General features: G+C 33.6%; 1 protein-coding gene across 1 annotated transcript; it reads right to left on the bottom strand.

Moving 5' to 3' along the window:
* Window positions 1-2933: 2933 nt before the first annotated feature.
* Window positions 2934-17053, bottom strand: LOC150098477 (uncharacterized). Its single transcript, XM_090405107.1, has 2 exons — window positions 16917-17053; window positions 2934-5833 (listed from the first exon to the last, which is right to left on the bottom strand). The coding sequence occupies exon 2, from the start codon at window positions 5451-5453 to the stop codon at window positions 4647-4649; it is 807 nt and encodes a 268-aa protein (XP_090261233.1). The 5' UTR covers window positions 5454-5833; window positions 16917-17053; the 3' UTR covers window positions 2934-4646.
* Window positions 17054-17392: the final 339 nt, after the last annotated feature.

Here is a 17392-nt window from a genome sequence, read left to right as displayed (position 1 = left end):
TGACTCTAGCATTCGCTGATATTTTTATAGTTTACTATATTCAGCATGAAACTTTTTGATTCCAATATCTGAGTTTCTTATTCGGTTTTAAAACAATGTGGGATTTAATATCCCCTTAATTGAAATAGTGTTTATATCGCCGAAATGAAGCCTGTCGGCTCTTTATATTTAAGCAACTTAATGGGTACACCTTTTGGACAACTCATATAGCAGAGTATATAAGTTCTTTTCGCTATACCCTTTGGTATTAATTTGGTCTAGCTACTCACTGATGAAGCCTCAAAAAAGGCTGAAACTGGTCTGGGTAGTGACCTCCTACCATAATGTAATAACAGCATACATTTCCTAGGAAGTGTGTTTTTACATTATGGAAAATACCAAATATGGATCTGAAATTTACTCACCTCTGCAACGAGTTGCCCGGTATTGTACTATGTACTAGGACTACTTGCATTAGCTGACGCTAGTATTCGCCAATATTTTTACAGTTTACTATATTTGGCATGAAACTCTGATTCCAATCTCTGAGTTTCTTATTCAGTTTTAAAACAATGTGGGATTTAATATCCCCTTAATTGAAATACTCTTGAGAAGATTCCTTCAAATGTTTGACCAATTAATATATTTTTTTAAAATTCTAAGCTTCACCAAGTATATACTTCTGCTTAAGCTTACTTTATGAGATTATTATCTTTGTGAATTTATCCTAAGCCAGTTATACTAAATTTTCTGAAATAAAAAAAAAATATTATTGGAGTCTGTTCTTGTAGAATGATTTTTTGGTATAAAGAATCCCAGTTTCTGTTTAAAAATTGACACAATTTTAATATTTTTTAGATGTTCCAAATGAAAATACAGAATGCATTTGCTCTTTCCTCCACATTTTAATATCTTTCTACACATTTAGCAATCCCATCTCTTCCACTGGTTTCATTTCAATTCATAACAAATTTCAAAATAACTGAAATATTTTTCTACCCCTTTTTAAATAGAACCTGAATTTTCTAAGTCCATAGGCCCAAAATGAGACTAATGTGAATTTTATTTTTACTTTGGCAGTATTTGTGCCTACGAAGTCTTGATGATTGCTTGCAATTCATGAAATTTATGGTGGTGTTTGGTACATTTATGTTTTGTATAACTTGGTCACTTTTGCTAAATGCATTATCTTATAGTTATTTCATTTAGGAGTAACTGACCGGATTTTGTTTACTTGTTTGTTTTTAAACCATAAGAATAATTTTGTAAACACCTTACTTGAGATGAGCTTGACAGTGAAATCCTGGTTTTCTGCCCAAAAGAGACTGGCTACTTAAACTTTTTGACAGCAGTCAGCATAATATTTTCTCATGTTGTATCATCATTTAATGTTCGGGTTTATCCTGATAATGAAATAAATGTTTTTTTGGTAAGTATGAAAGTGCCAGGCAATTTCCTGCAGTTGAGTATATAGGCAGATGCAAAATAAAATGACACCACGAGAAAGTGGAAATCACCAGTCCCTAGAGGCTGTAGATTCACCAGTTAACTAGCTTTGAAACTTAAGCAACTCAAACAATATTCACCTATTGCTATTCCTTTAAGAAAAGAAAGAAAATTAGCAAAATATGCCACCAGCAGAAATGGAAAAAAATGGATGACCATCATTTATTCTAAAAAAAAAAAAATCAGCTAATGCCTTTTTATTCCCGTATATGGGGAGTAGGTGAGGCCATTTAGCCCTATCTAACTTTTTTGGAGACTGAGTGGGCAGTTCAATCTCCACTGGTACCAATCAGAGATAGATGGCCCAAGGCTATCACTAATTAAGTGGTACTCAGTGAAGAGAGACAGCTCAAATGTGCTACCATCTCATGGTCCCTAACACAATATATTTAATGTCTGAAATAATGTGGGTTCTATGGTCAATTTTCTTGAGTTTACAGGACAAAAAATCCAAGTTTCCAGGAGGAAAAACCTGCTTGCCCATGCCAGAGATCGACTAACTTGGGAACCGGTCGAAAAAAGGCTTAGAAATATTTCTTCTAGTCACCAACTAGACTCGAAACCAAGTCTTACTTCGTGTGGCCAAGTGCCATGGTTGGCAAATGCCACATCCACTGAGCTACACAATTCTAATAGTCCTCCATTCACACAGTACAAATGAAATAAAGGGAATACAGAATTTGATTCTTTTTTTTGCAGAGGATATCCTTCTGGTAGAAATTCCTGATAATGACTTTTCTTGTTGGAAAAGCAAAAATTAAACAAAGACTGAAAGCTGGTTAAACAATTGATTTTTATTCTATATTAAACATGTCAGTTTCAGGTCATTTTATTCAATCCCTAAATTTTGTCTATTACTTTTCTTGTCCAGTAGGACATTTCATCAAATCTTATTAGTCCAAGAAGTTAGAAGTAACTTGTGATCATTAATAAGTCAGTGGACACAAAAGAAAAGGGTGCAAGACAATATGCATAGTCCACTCCACACATTAGGTTAGGTTAGTCAGTTGACACAAGTGACAATAATATTCAATTGACATTGATGTGGCAATTTGAGATTGGACAAACTTAAAAAGGAAAAAATCTTGGACCATCTGCCTTCAAATGAACATGTCTACATATTGAGCTATTTTATTGATTAAATTTTCTCTTAGAGTCATAACTGGTAGATTTAAATAACTCCTATTGTGTAGTAAAAAGGTTCATGACAAAATCTCTGCCACACTTCTGCATACTGTTAATATAAAAATTATTCTTCTTTCTCATGAAAACATCTCCAATAATTTCTGATTATTCCAATGCTTAACTTTTCCACTGCATGCATTGTTAAAATATTGGGAAATTAAGATAATATTTCATTAAAGAATATCATGGGTATTATACCCATGCAATCTGTTAATAAATATTCTTGTAAATGATTTTGCTGCATAGAAATAAGTTGCCCTACATTTCAAAACAAAATTGTTTATTAAGAATGAGTAATAAGGTATATCAGATCAGCTTTAGCAGAATATGTTTGCAAGAACTATCTTTGTAAATTTTAAAGATAAATAAATACTAACTGCAAGGTGCATCAGAAGTTTCCTGAGAATGATATTAAGTAATGCTTAACATAAAAATACTATTATACATGACCAAACAGAAAAAAGAAAAGAAATACATATAAAATTACACGAACTCGGTAATTTATACCAAGAAAATGTAAATTGCACACAACAACATAAATAGTTCAATCAATCAAATCCATAAAATGCTAAAGAAATTACCAAATGTTTATTAAGTATTCTAATAATATTTTCAAAATATCAAGCTTCATTTAGGATTCTGTTCCAGAAAAATGAATCAATTTAGAACAGAATGATATGCATTTTTAAATGTTTCTAAGATGTGGAATGAATATACCCTCATGTAAAATACACTAATCATGAACATTCATTGGAATACATAAGCTTTAATTTATGAATGACAGAAAATGTTAATAATGTATTATTCATAAAAGGATTGTATCTTATTAGAATATGAAGTGGGCAAATTCATTTCAATTCGAAACAGGCTGTTGACTTTTGCTAGATGCAAACAGTTCTGAATTTAAAATAAATTTTATTTAAATTAGTTGAGAGCAAAATATTTAATTCCTATTTAAATGCAAAAGGATTTATTCCATACAAAAAACAGCACAACTTTAGAGATTAATTATTTGATAATAATAAAATTACAAGGCATTTGTTCCAAGTAAATTGAGCATTCTTATGATGACTTGATTTAGGTTTCTGACTCTATTATACAAAAAAATGGGTTTCACAAAGTAGAACATGACTCTTAATTGTAAACTTTCTTGTTTCAAGTTCTACAAAAAAAGATTCTCATCAAAATGAGTTCTTTAATATTTTTTGACATTGATTTAATAACATCATATTTTGCAGGTGTTATAAAGGAGAACATTATTTTAGGATAATCTAAGTAGCAACTAGGCCTGCTGGTATTGTAGCAAAAATGTCCCAATTAGGAGTAGTTAGAGAAGCTCCAAAACTCTCTGTCTGGAAAATTTGTTTCCAAGCATGTATAATAGTGACCACTTCACAATGTCAGGATTGGGAGATATAGTAATACTTGACCCTGTTCTGTTTTGAGGTATGCTGCATACATGCATATAATCTAAGAAAGGTGTCATCATGTTACTCAGCCATGAAAGTATAGCTATAGGAAACAGGACAAAATCATATCTGATATGTAAAATGTGTCACTCTTTACTTATTAGGTAAATTTTAGAACTCAAAAATGCTTTTACAACAAACTTCATGAAAACACTTTATCCACAGAAACAATCTTAAAAAGTGGTGTTTCTGTAGAGCTGTTTGAACTAGTAAATGGTTATACAAACTACCAATTGATAGAAACATTACAACTTGTATTTTACAGAGTAAGATTTAATAAAGGGCTTTGGAAATCTTCATGTTGAACATAATGTGCCATAAGCTTGACAACAAAAGAATTCCTCCTAAGTAGGAACTAATAAATGACTTGAAGATTGCAAGATTCCAAAGCAGCATGTCAAATTTCATAAGATAATTATTTTTTCTCATTATGATATAATGTCTTTCTAATGTTATTGTACCTGTGTAAAAGCCATTTAACAACTCTCATAAGAGAACTGTTGTTCTTCAGTATGAACTATTAAATGTCTCTTCAGGTGGTGAATAAAGATCCCCAAATCTCTCACATTCAGATGGTTTTTCTTCAGCATGAAGTAACATATGGGTTTTCAAACTGCATGATTGCGAAAATGACTTCCCACAATTCTCACAAAGAAATCGCTTTTCTTGGGTGTGAACTATTGAATGCCTCTTCAGGTTACTAGAGCGTGAAAAAAGCTTCCCACATCTTTCACATGAAAATGGTTTCTCTCGAGTGTGAACTAGCAAATGAGTTTTCAAGCTACTTGACTGTGAAAATGCTCTCCCACAACTCTCACAAGTGAATGGCCTTTGCTGAGTATGAACTAAGTAATGAGTTTTCAAGTTACTTGACTGTGAAAATGCCTTCCCACAACTCTCACAAAAGAATCGTTGTTCTTTAGTATGAACTACAAAATGTCTCTTCAGTTCACTAGATCGTGAAAAAAGCTTCCCACATCTCTCACATGAAAATGGTTTTTCTTGAGTATGAACTAACAAATGGGTTTTCAAGGTACCTGATCTTGAAAATGTCTTTCCACATGCTTCACAAGAAAATGTTTTTTCTTTAGTGTGAACTAACAAATGTCTTTTCAATACACCTGATGTGGAAAAGGTTTTGCCACATGTTGCACAAGGGAAAGACTTCTTATTATGAACAAATAATTCCTCTTGAAGATTATTGGATTGTTGAAATATTTTTCTGGAGGAGAAAGGTTGTAAATGAGAGTGAAGTAATAAATGCCTTTTCAAGCTATCTGATTTCAAATACCTCCTACAGATGTTAGAAGACATTGCTTTTGCTCAGTATGGAGTATCGAAAGTATTTTCTGCTTAGTCAAGTTCAAAATACCATTATGGAGAATTAAAAAGGCAAACGTGTTTCTTGTGATAATTTACCTGATCCTGCTTCTAAAATCCTTGTTTCAACTTTCACACTTTAACGCTATTGTTTTTAGTACTGCATAAGCTATGTTCAATAGTTCTTTTACTGAATTAGGAGAATTTCTATTTGTCCTCGTTTCTTTATTGTAATTTCTTGGAATATTATGTTTTTCACAATAACATAACTATTTTATCAATAATTTGTACACTGGTACTGCTGGACAGGCGATGGTGCACCTTCAGCATTTCTTCTTTCTCTGTATCAGTTATTTTGTAATTTATCATTTTCCCTACAAAAAATTAAACAAGTGTTATAAATTTTAACAGAGACATAAATGACTTCTCTTCAAAATTACTCATCATTTTACTCAAAGTTGAAGCATATGATGCTCTGAATTAAAGAATTTCTAGATATATATGTACAGTAGTATCTCACTAATCCGAACTAATAAAAACCATGCTCGTTTGGATTAGCGAATTTTTCCCCAAAAGACAATAACTAGTGTTTAAGACAAAAACAATCAGATTCTAATGGTACATCAATTTAATTCTGTAAATAAATGAAGTAACTGAAAGAAAAAAAAAAAGGCTGCTATACTGTAATGTAAAACTTAAAAAAATAATGTAAATATAAATGGTTTGTATGTATTGTTGAGGATTCTGATTTAAGAAAATTGCATATTCAGTACATAACTTAATTTGAGTAAACAATATCACTTTCTTCTACAGAACACAAAAAAAGTTTCACAAAATAACACAAAACAGTTTTTTTTATTTCTTTTAAAAAAGGCACTGATTTTCTTTTGCTTCTTGAAAGCTAAACTTTTTTCAAATGCTTCTTCTCAGAATTTATTGTAGCATTAGCAATAAAATTTTGTACAATGGCGTATCATTCTGCTTAGCCCATTCTGTACACACATTAAAAAACTGTGAACTGCCTCTTCATGCTTTACTTTTTTTCCTTCCAGTTCTTTATTGTCAGCATAGTCTTCTAATTAATTCTGTTTTTAATCAGATGCTGAATTTATAAATTCAGCATCTGATTTGATTTTGAATTCACTTTTGGTTCTATCTGTAATCCATTCTGTAACATCTGTCTGTGAAATGTGAACATCTGGATTTATATTTTTAACCAAATTATGCAAGTTTTAAATTTCCTCTTTTTGTGTATCACAGCCATTATCTTGGTAAATTCTAGAAGGCCACAGTTTTTTCCATGATGCTCAAATTGCTTCAGGTTCGAAAGCTTCTCAGGCAAACATGAACGCACAAATAAATTAAAATAGGCCTACAGCATAACCGTAAATTCGACAGTATGAAAAAAATACTACTGTACTGTAATAATAATTAAATGTTAAATAAATAAGTTAAAATAAGTAATAAATAAATTACAATAATAATTATTAAATAAAACAAAATAATACGTAATAAATAAAACTTTTTTTTCTTTTCAAACCGCAGTTTGGATAACTGGAGGGTTTGGACAAAAGAGGTTCAGATTTGTGAGATCATCATCAATTCCTGACATGTATCCTCAAAGGGTGTACAGGATATGATAGCACTACATGAAAAATTTACATCATTACCAACTTCCTATCTACAATTTTCCTCCAAATCAGTGGGTTACTTGTCAAGACTCAAACATTATCAAATCTTATATTCCTATTGTCAAAGGAATACTGTACATTATCAATCCACCTATATCTTGGTCTTCCTCTGGGTCGTTTTCCTGGCAACCTGGAAGAGAGCATTTGTTTTGCTAATCTTTCCTTGCCCATTTTGTTTAAGTGACCATACCACCTGAGATTAGCTCTGCTAACACACTCTTGAATACTGACAATGTCAAGTTTTTCCCTAATATCCCCGTTTTTAGTATCATATTGCCATTGATGCCATCTGCTCATGCCTATAATCTTTCTCAGGATGCTCATATCTGTGGTCTCTAGTCTTTGGTCAAGTGTTTTACTTCTGACCCAGCTCTCAGATACATAAGTTAAAACTGGTTTGAACACTGTCTTGTATACACCCAATTTAGTGTTCCAACTAATTTCTCTCTTATTCCATATGAATTTATTCAATTGACTTTCTACTATACCAGCTTTATTGACTCTGTTGTCTATTTCCATATTTAATTTACCATCTTCACTAAAAATTGTGCCTAAGTAGGTGAAATGTTTTACTTGTTCCACAGGTTCTTCGTTCACAACTATGTTGTGAACGAGGTAGAATTGTTGACATTTTCAACAATTCTACCTATCTTCATTGTCTTTGTCTTTTTAATGCTGAACTTCACACCATATCTATTAGAACAGTTATTCAAATTAGTCAGGGAATCTTGCAAATTTGTAGCAGATTTATTTAGAAGTATAACATCATCCACATAAAGGAAAGAGCTGATATTAACATCTCCAATTCTGATATGTTTAATACCACTTTCCTTCATAATGTGATCCATATAGATAATGAATAACAGAGGGGATAATGTACATCCTTGTCTCACACCAGATTTAACATTAAACCATCTTCCTGTACTTCCTTTAATTCTAACTGCTGACTTACAACTCAAATAAAGACTAATTATTGCTTGATATAATGCCCCATTGACACCATATAATTGTAACGTATTTAACAGCCTCTCTTTGGACCTTGTCATATGCCTTTTCCAGATCGACAAAACTTAAATACAGATCTTTATATTCCCATGCTTTCTCAACTATTTGTCATAAAGTGAAAATCTGATCCTGACAGCCTCTATTTGGCCTGAATCCAGCTTGATCTTCACCAAGATTTTCTTCCACAATTCTTCTCAACCGTTTCTCAAGTATACTCACATAGATCTTTCCAGGAACACTCAGTAGGGAAATACCTCTGTAATTCTCACATTCAGTTTTATTTCCCTTTTTATATAAGGATACTATTAGAGCTCAACTCCAATCATCGGGAATTCGTCCCTCTGTCCAGGCATTCTGAACTATGCAGTGCAGCCACTGTAAGACTTTTATACCACCATACTTCAACATTTCTGGTCGAATATCATCTACTCCTGCTGCCACTCCACAATTCAAGCATTTGATGGCTTTTTGTACTTCAAGTATGGATATGTATTCTTGACTATATGCCTGTTTCTTTGAGTGTTTCTTTACCACTGTGGTATCACTGCTTGTTTCATTTAGCAATTTTTCGAAGTAATTATCCATTACTCATTATCCATACTTTAAGGATATCTTTTTCTCCTGTTTTCATGTCACATTTATCATCTCTAACTCCTTTCACAGCATTTTTTCCTCTATTTCTAAGTTTCTTTGACAACCTCCAGAATATCTTACCACCTTCTTGATATTTATTTTCTATGTTCTTGCCAAAGTCCTCCCATGACCTTTTGTTTAGTTAGTTTTACACAGTGTTTCCCTTTCTTACATTGGTCTCTGTATTCTCTAAGAGCAAAAGCTGACTTATTTGCCAGGAACTTTTGATATGCTTTCTTCTTTTCCTGCACTGCCTCTTTAACTTTCTGTGTCCACCATGGAGGAGTTCTGATTTTTCTATCCTTGCAGACAACCTCACCACAGCTTCTCTGGCTGAATCAATCAGGGTTTTCTTCAAGGCTTGCCACCACTGAATCTCCAAGTTTTGGTTTCTGTTCTCAAACTCTTTCATTTTTTTCTTCAATAATCCTTGTGTATTTTAGTCTACAGTTCACATCTGAGAGCTGCTCAACTTTTATTCACTTTAAAACTTTCTTACATGTTATTTTTTTGAATATGAAATTCAATTTTATCCTGCTCAAGACTAAATAATGATCGCTTCCAATTTCAAATCCTCTGTACACTCTGGTGTCCTGCACCAGGGAGAAAACATCACTATCAACAATAACATAGTCAATGAGACTTTTCTTATTCCTTGCTTCTAATTTTTGCACATTTTTATGTTGGAACATGGTTTAGTAAAAACCAGTCCATGTCCTGAGCAGAAATCCAACAGGTATTTGCCATTATTATTAGCTTAGCTCTTTTCTCCAAATTTTCCCAAAATATTTTTATATGTCTGACAATCATTTCCTACTCTGTTATTTAAATCCCCAACAAGGACCAACTTTTCCTTCTTCATTGTGTCAGTTGCTTTCTCTAGAGTATCAAAAAATTCCTCCACTTCTACCTTAGTAGAACCTTGTGTGGGACCATGGGCACAAATAAGTCTCATTGTCCAATTCCCCATTAGGATATTTGCCCACATCACTCTACTTGAGACCTGCCATTCAAGAAGATAAGCCTCGTATTTTGTGTTGAATACTATGGCTACTCCTTCTTTTCCTTGATTGTCATTTCCTGAATATAACATTTTGTATTTATAGATCAGAACGATCTCACCAGTTTTTGTCTTTTTTGTTTCAGTCACCCCTATTATGTCAATCTGGTACTTATCTAATTCTTCAGCTAGCTCCATTTCTTTGTTATTCAGGCTTCTTTTGTTGATAGTAGCGATCTTTAACTCTGGTGATGTTGAGTTGGGGTGTGCATTCAGATTTGTTCCAGTGGCTGACTTTTCGCTGTTCTCCCTGGTTCCCTGGCGAAAACAATGGGGGCCTTGTTTAACCGAGCAACGCCCCAGCCGGCATTAAATTCTGTCATGTAGTGCCATCATTTTCTATATTGGTTTAAGCCAATAAGAATACAATTAGGTCAGCTAAATCCCAAATTGAATACAATTTGGTCGGCTAAATCCCATCCTCGTTTGTTCAATATCCAGGTAGATACCCAACAGGGTGCACCACGAGAAGGTGAGGATTGGACATTTGGTCAGAAGCCCTGATCGGTTCTCTGCATTCCTTTAAAGGCTATGTGGAGGTCTCCTCTCAGTTATACAGCTTTGACCTTTAAGCACCCCGATCAGTGAAATACCACTCTATACATATACATTATACACACTGCACTATACATTGCTTGAACCTCCATCTAATGAGGCCACATTATAACAACTTTACTAATCTATTGTCATTACACAATTAATCAATGTTGAAACGATTAATTATATGATCTGTGAAAGGTGATAAACTCATTATAGTAATGAAGTACAGTCAATTATAAATCTGCATAAGAAAGGTTGAATTTCATTACACAGTTTAAGCAAAGTATTCAGTGTTTCTAATAACACAGGAATGTTATTAGAAATGTTAATTATGAATGTTAACTTTGAATTTCTTCACTTCAGTGATGAATATAAAATTATAATGCAGTATGGTAAGCTATAACTAAATATTTATTTATGAAATGTTTTGTTTATAATCATGTAAAACACGACTCAAAAATTTTATTTTATATGAGTGAATGAATGTATTTTTACACGTGTGTAACCAAGAGCCGTGGCCATACTCATTATTATTCAAAAACAAACAAAAAACAAAAAGAATTGTTATCCATAAAAATGTATTCGCCTACAGCAACAGAACAATCAAACATAACGCTTGAAGAACTTCATTGCAGTATTATTCACCAGTGATACTACCTAATTTAAACACATGTAATTAGATCCATCCATGAGGCATATGCCTCCCCACACCATGACCCTAGCACAACTGCACCGAAAATGATACTACCTATCAAGAACATTCTAGGGATGGTAGGTAGTATCATTTTCACACTGGAAAGTGTCATCAAAAATCGTAGGAAAAATGAAGGTGACTGTCATTTGTAGAGCATCAGCACATTGATGACTTGCACAATTTTTATGGACACAACAATACAGAAAATGTGTCCTGTGATGAACTGTAGCTTAACAGAACAACAATACAGATCTTCCCAGCATATATGCGCTTACTTGTCACAAATGACTTGACACAGTTTGTAGATACCTGCATACATGTGCTTAAATAAAGCCAGCTTGCATGCTGGACCCCTCACCCCCCCCTCTTCCAGTGTGCTGCTTATTTGCAAACAGCGAAATTGGAAAAAAAAAGTGACAGCAAAACAAATTCCAGTCATTTCCTCATAACACTTGCTGTTATTATACATCTTGTTAAATGGGCATCTTCAGCATCTTGAATAATGCATTTAATAGTGCATAAATACAAGTATATAGCAGTAAATAGTAATAAAAATCTTATAGATTAGAGAAACCATGCACTTAAAATCTGGATTACATGTACTTATTTTTTTTTTTTAAGTAAAAGTGTACCTTAATCCTATCTATCTATATATAATATAAAAAATGGGTACTCCTAAACAACAATATGCTAAATAGCCAAAAAGTAATATTTACTTAGAGGAGTAACATGGGAATTTTTCCAGAAATAATACCAATGTATATTTTAGCTTTAAGTTTATTTAAGAAACCTTTTCATAACTACTTAAATCCTTCCATTTGTATCAATAAAAATTAATAAAATTTTAAATTTTATTTTTAATTTAAAATTAGGTTTATGATATTAATAATTTGATTATATATTACAATGAATATTAAATAAAAATATTAAATTTTAGCTTAATATTTTACTAAATTTTAAAAAAAGTGATGTCATAGCAGGACTGCAATATCCCAGATTACCACAAATAAACTTTTCTTCACTTTATCCAAAGTTTCCAACATTTGCAACACATGATGCAAATGTTGCCATGGGGATATAAAAATATTTCTATACAGTGTTTTCTCAAGTATGCAGACACGTGGGAAATGTTACAAGCAAAGGCTGATGACTATATACAGGTAGTTCACGACTCTACGAGTTAATACTCTCCTAGCTCATGAATGTGGAGAAGACTCAGAATGTGGGAAGTTATTTCCCATTGAAGTCATGTGAAAAATGGATTATGATCTCAAAAATGGAATTTGACCATAGTAATGTTTTAGATGGTTGGTTAGTGAATTCTTCTGGCAGTGTGAAAACATTGTGCTGTCTATTGCAGGCCCAAAGTACCTTGAAAAAGTAAAATGTTTAGTGTCTAGAACAGCAGTTCTGGTCTAAGTAAAAATAAAAATGAATTTAATCAAGAATAGAAAACAAAAAAATTCTTACTCCTCATACAGACTGAGGATTGCACTATAGGTTTCTTGTACCCATACGTTCAATGTACTATAGGTTTACATAAACCTTTCATGGCGTAAATATAAGAAATAAAGGTTAACGAAAACAATAGTTATCCTCAAGGGCTGAATTTAGTGAGTATGGGCTTGGCATGGACTATGCCTTATGATGTTGGAGGCATAGTCCAGCTGATGCTGGACTATGCCTTACTTCATGTAATATGTATCTGTTAAAGAATCTGTAAAGTGGTCCATCCCCTTTTTTCTTTCTTCTCTTCTAGCTTCCCCCCCCCCCCCAATGCTATCAAAGTATTTGAGGGCTAGGGGTGAATCTTTCTCATTTTGCTATTTCATTTCATTTTATGTGGAAAGGGCCTCTTCAACTCTACTACTTTCCTCTTGCAGTGACTTCACTACAAAACGCTAATATGGTTGTGCCTTATAATACATATCACACTACATCGGTTGTCACGCAGAATAATCAGACCCATGTTCAGGGCTTGGGCAGAGGGTCCTGTTTGAGAAGTATATTAAAACCTCCAACAGAAGCCAGTGATACTGGAGGCTTTAATATACTTCTCAAACAGGACCCTCTGCCTAAGCCCTGAACATGGGTGAATTTTACATGGGCAGGGAATTTTACATAAGCAAATGAAATGTTCAGGTTCTACAGATGGGTACTCTTGAGATTGACTGTAAAGAGATGGATAGGTATAAAATTGACATTTGAGAATTACAGAGACCAGATGAAAAGAATGTCACTTCAAAAGACAGAATGGTAAGCTAGTTGTTTACTGGGGTGGTTACTCAAAGCATCATGGATAGCTGTGACACTGAAGATAGCTCAGGAAGGAAGAATTCTTGACTATAACCCTGCTAATGATAGGATACTTTCTATTAGACTTGATACTCAGCTTACCAATGTGTCAATCATGGTAGTTTATGCACCTCACACAGATAGGCCTGAAGAAGAGAGTGAAGAATTCTATGAAACTTTGAAAACCAAGGCAAGACATACTTTACACCTTAGGGGACTTAAATGAAAAAGTGGCAAGAGTATGACAGGCCGGAGTGTGGCATGTTTTGTCTGGGTGAACATAACACCCATGGTGAAAGACTGTTGGAATTTGCCCATGCTAACAGATTAGATATTAGAATACCTGCTTCCAGAAACACCAATGATGGTTCTATACTTATATATCTAACATTGGTAGGTCAAGGCACCAGACTGATTACATCCTGGCTCACCAACAGTAGAACACAAGCATCTCTGATGTGCATACTTGTCTGGGAGCAGATTGGGAGTACAGAACATCAGCTAGGAAGAGCCAAAGTAAAACTAAGATGTTTTGTCTGGGTGAATGTAACACCCATGGTGAAAGACTGTTGGAATTTGCCCATGCTAACAGATTAGTTATTAGAATACCTGCTTCCAGAAACCCCAATGATGGTTCTATACTTAGATATCTAACATTGGTAGGTCAAGGCAACAGATTGATAACATCCTGGCTTTCCAACAGTAGAAGACGAGCATCTCTGATGTGCATACTTATCTGACCATCAGCTAGGAAGAGCTAAAGTAAGACTAAGATTCCAAAAAATTCCAAGTCAGGCACATCCCACTAGATTGGACATGAGAGGAGTAATTCCTAGTAAATTCACAGAAGAAACATTGACTCGGTTGGATGTTTTTTTTGAAGATCAATGAGGAGAACTAACCAGAAATGCTTTGGGTGAAGGTGATATTACAGGATACAGCCAAGAAATATCTTTGCCCAATAAGAAGACCAATAGTCCAGTGGATATCAGATTCAACATGGAAACTAATCAAAAGAGGGCAGTTGGAAAAACAGATGACACAGGGACTGAAGATTATAAGAGATTACATAGAGAACTCAGAAGAGCCATCAAGCAGGGCAAGGAAAAGTTCTATACTAATAAATGTGAAAAGACTGAGTTCCAGATGAGGAGACACAATTATAGAGGGTTATTTTGTTTAGTTCATGATCTTAAGCACAAGTTTAAGCCCAAACTGAATGTCATCAAAGACAGGAATGGAGAATTACTAACAGAAGAATTGGAAATCAAAAATAGTTGGAAAGAATACTGTGAGGAAGTGTATAACAGAGGGGATAAAGAAAATTTGCTTGAGCTCTCTCACCAGGAAAATTCCAATTTGGAACCTCTTCCACTTAGGCATGAAGATGAGAGAGCATTTATGGAGCTTAACAGTAATAAGGCCCCAGGTGCAGATGGAATCCCAGCAAAGTTAATTAAGGCCATAGGAGATGAAGGGATAAGAAGGTTTCACAGATTGATTAGAAGGATATGGAAGAAAGGATCATGACCTAATCACTGAAAGAAGTCAGTTTTCATACCACTACATAAGAAAGGAGATATGACAGCATGCAAGAACTAGAGAACTATCAGTTTAATACATCATGCAAGCAAAATTTTATTAAAGTTCATGCAAAATAGGATTGAAGCCAATATAAGGCAGAGATGCTCAAAGAACAAGCAGAATTTAGGAAAGGTAAAAGGTACCAGAGATCAGATCCTTTGTCTTAGCCAGATCATAGAAAAGTATAAAGAATTTAGACTCACTCTGGTAAAATGTTTCTTAGACTACTCTAAAGCTTTTGGTTGTGTTCAGCATGTGAAACTGAGGGAAGTAATGAAAAGAAACGGTTTTCCTCAACACACTATCTGGTTGACAACCAACTTGCAAGGAGCAAGAAGCCACAGTAAGAACAGGATTGACTTACTGTGTGTTGGATTGACTGATTGGCTTCAGGTGGGTAAAGGAGTTAGGCAGGATGTTTACTTTCTCAAGTGTTTAATATTTATGCTGAGGACATGTATGAAGCATTGAATAAGCTCAAGACAGAAATTATAATGGAGGAAGACTGATCAGTAATCTGAAGTATACTGCTGGTATAGTACTCCTTGTAATGACAAGGAAGAACAAGGCAAATTCTTGACAATGCTAACAAGATCAGTAATAATAGATTTCACCTCAATCCTAGTAAAAAAAAGTTGAGGATTTTGGATTAAGTTGTGTATCCAGAACTGTAGTAACTTTATTATTGTCAATTTGTAAAACAAGACCACTCTTTAATCAGAAGTCATCGAAATATGAGGTACTGTCCTAAACTGTTTCAAAAACTACTTAAATGCTAGATCACAAATTGTAAAAATAAACAAATATATTTGTTTATTTTACAAGCTCCATTCAGACGAGAATATGGAGATCTTTTATAAGTGGACACTGGTGTCAAGAGTTTAATTCTTCCATCACAGCAAGGTCTTTGTCCCCCTCCCAAAAGGGCAACGTGTGAATACACCACCATGTTCTGGAGAAAGCAAAAAAGTCAGTTGCTGGTTTGCTGGGGTGTAACACAAAGATCTGTCTTAGGATCAATTTGTTCTAATATTTATAACAATGACTTCTGCAGATGATACAGTACTAATTTTCTCTAAGGACACAGCTGAAAAAATGCAAACCACAGTGAATGCTGATATTATATAAGTAACAAATTGGTTCCAGTCAATCATAAATTTAGTTCAACCTTTATCCAAGTGTGTGCAAACAAAATTTGTGCCTGAAAGTATCTTCAGGACTGGGTAAGGTGGTACAACACCAGGCAACTCGTTGCAAAGGTGGAGCAAGCTAACATCAATCCTATCTCAGTATCTCCCATAATGCAAAACACATCTCCTTGCAAATATATATAATGTTATGCATTAACATTATAAAAAAAATTAAATGCTACTTAACTACTTTGTTTTATAGGTATTATTTCTGGGAAAATTCCCATGTTATTCCTCTTAAAAACTATTATTTTTATTTCTATTTTGCCTTATTTCGTTTAGGAGTGACACTTTTTTGGCTTTCTACTAAAAAATTCTTAGGGTATTACTGATGTAGTATAGAGGCAAATACATGCAGAATAACGGAGGAATAAAATTTCGGACACCCCTTGCTTGGTTGTTGTTGGCTGTCTTCTTTCCGCAATGTGTTAAGAAAATGGGCGCTCTTAACAAAAGGAGGCGAAAGAGCCATAAAAATAATACTTTGTTTAATTTGTTCCTAATTAATGTTATACAACTTTCTCTGTACATATCAGCATGTTCCTGTGATGTTATTCTATTATTATATTATAATAATATATAGTATGTATATTATATGAATCCATCACTCACATATGGCTCAGAACAAGACAAGAAAAGAAGAAGAGACTCTCAGAATAAAAAGTGTTTAGGAATATAATAGTAATAACATGGAGTTAAAATGGCATTGCAAAGGCTTAACTAGATGAAGCTCTACCCAGTTATGAGCACTCTAAAAATACATACATTCTGTATCTTAGAATCCTCCGTAGTTCCGATCACAAATAGAAATTGCACACACATAAAGACAAACTCTTCTACAGTTTGCAAAATCTATACTTAAAACAAACATAACACATTTTTCCCGTATACCGACATTGTATTATTTTACAACGTAGGTTGCACAGCGCCATCTGCTAAGGTAAATTTTAAGAATTCACTTATTAAAAATAACTAAACAAGAAAGGGCAAAGACTGTTAGTATATACTGCATTACGCGACTGTAGTTACAAATAACCGTGCAGTATTGACAAGGTTAAATTCAATATAATAGTATTATTTCTTTCAGTGGCAGCAGGTGAAAATTTTAAGTGGGGGTGCTGCATATACAAAATACAAAATAAATAAATAAAATAAAAATTCTTTTTTTCCTAATCAGTAACCAATTTATTAATAAATAAATTTACATATTAAAAAATGGCTTTATTAAAAATATTTCACTC

Source organism: Typopeltis vanoorti, chromosome 15, assembly GCF_054136105.1.
Source record: "Typopeltis vanoorti isolate ZY-2024b chromosome 15, IOZ_Tvanoo_1.0, whole genome shotgun sequence".
Taxonomy (NCBI): Eukaryota; Metazoa; Arthropoda; class Arachnida; order Uropygi; family Thelyphonidae; genus Typopeltis; species Typopeltis vanoorti.
Note: the sequence above shows the minus strand (reverse complement) of the source record. Positions and strands in the feature narration are given on the sequence as shown.

Coding starts and splice junctions, on each gene's coding strand:
- LOC150098477 (XM_090405107.1), bottom strand. CDS start 5,453: ATGTCTTCTAACATCTGTAGGAGGTATTTGAAATCAGATAGCTTGAAA.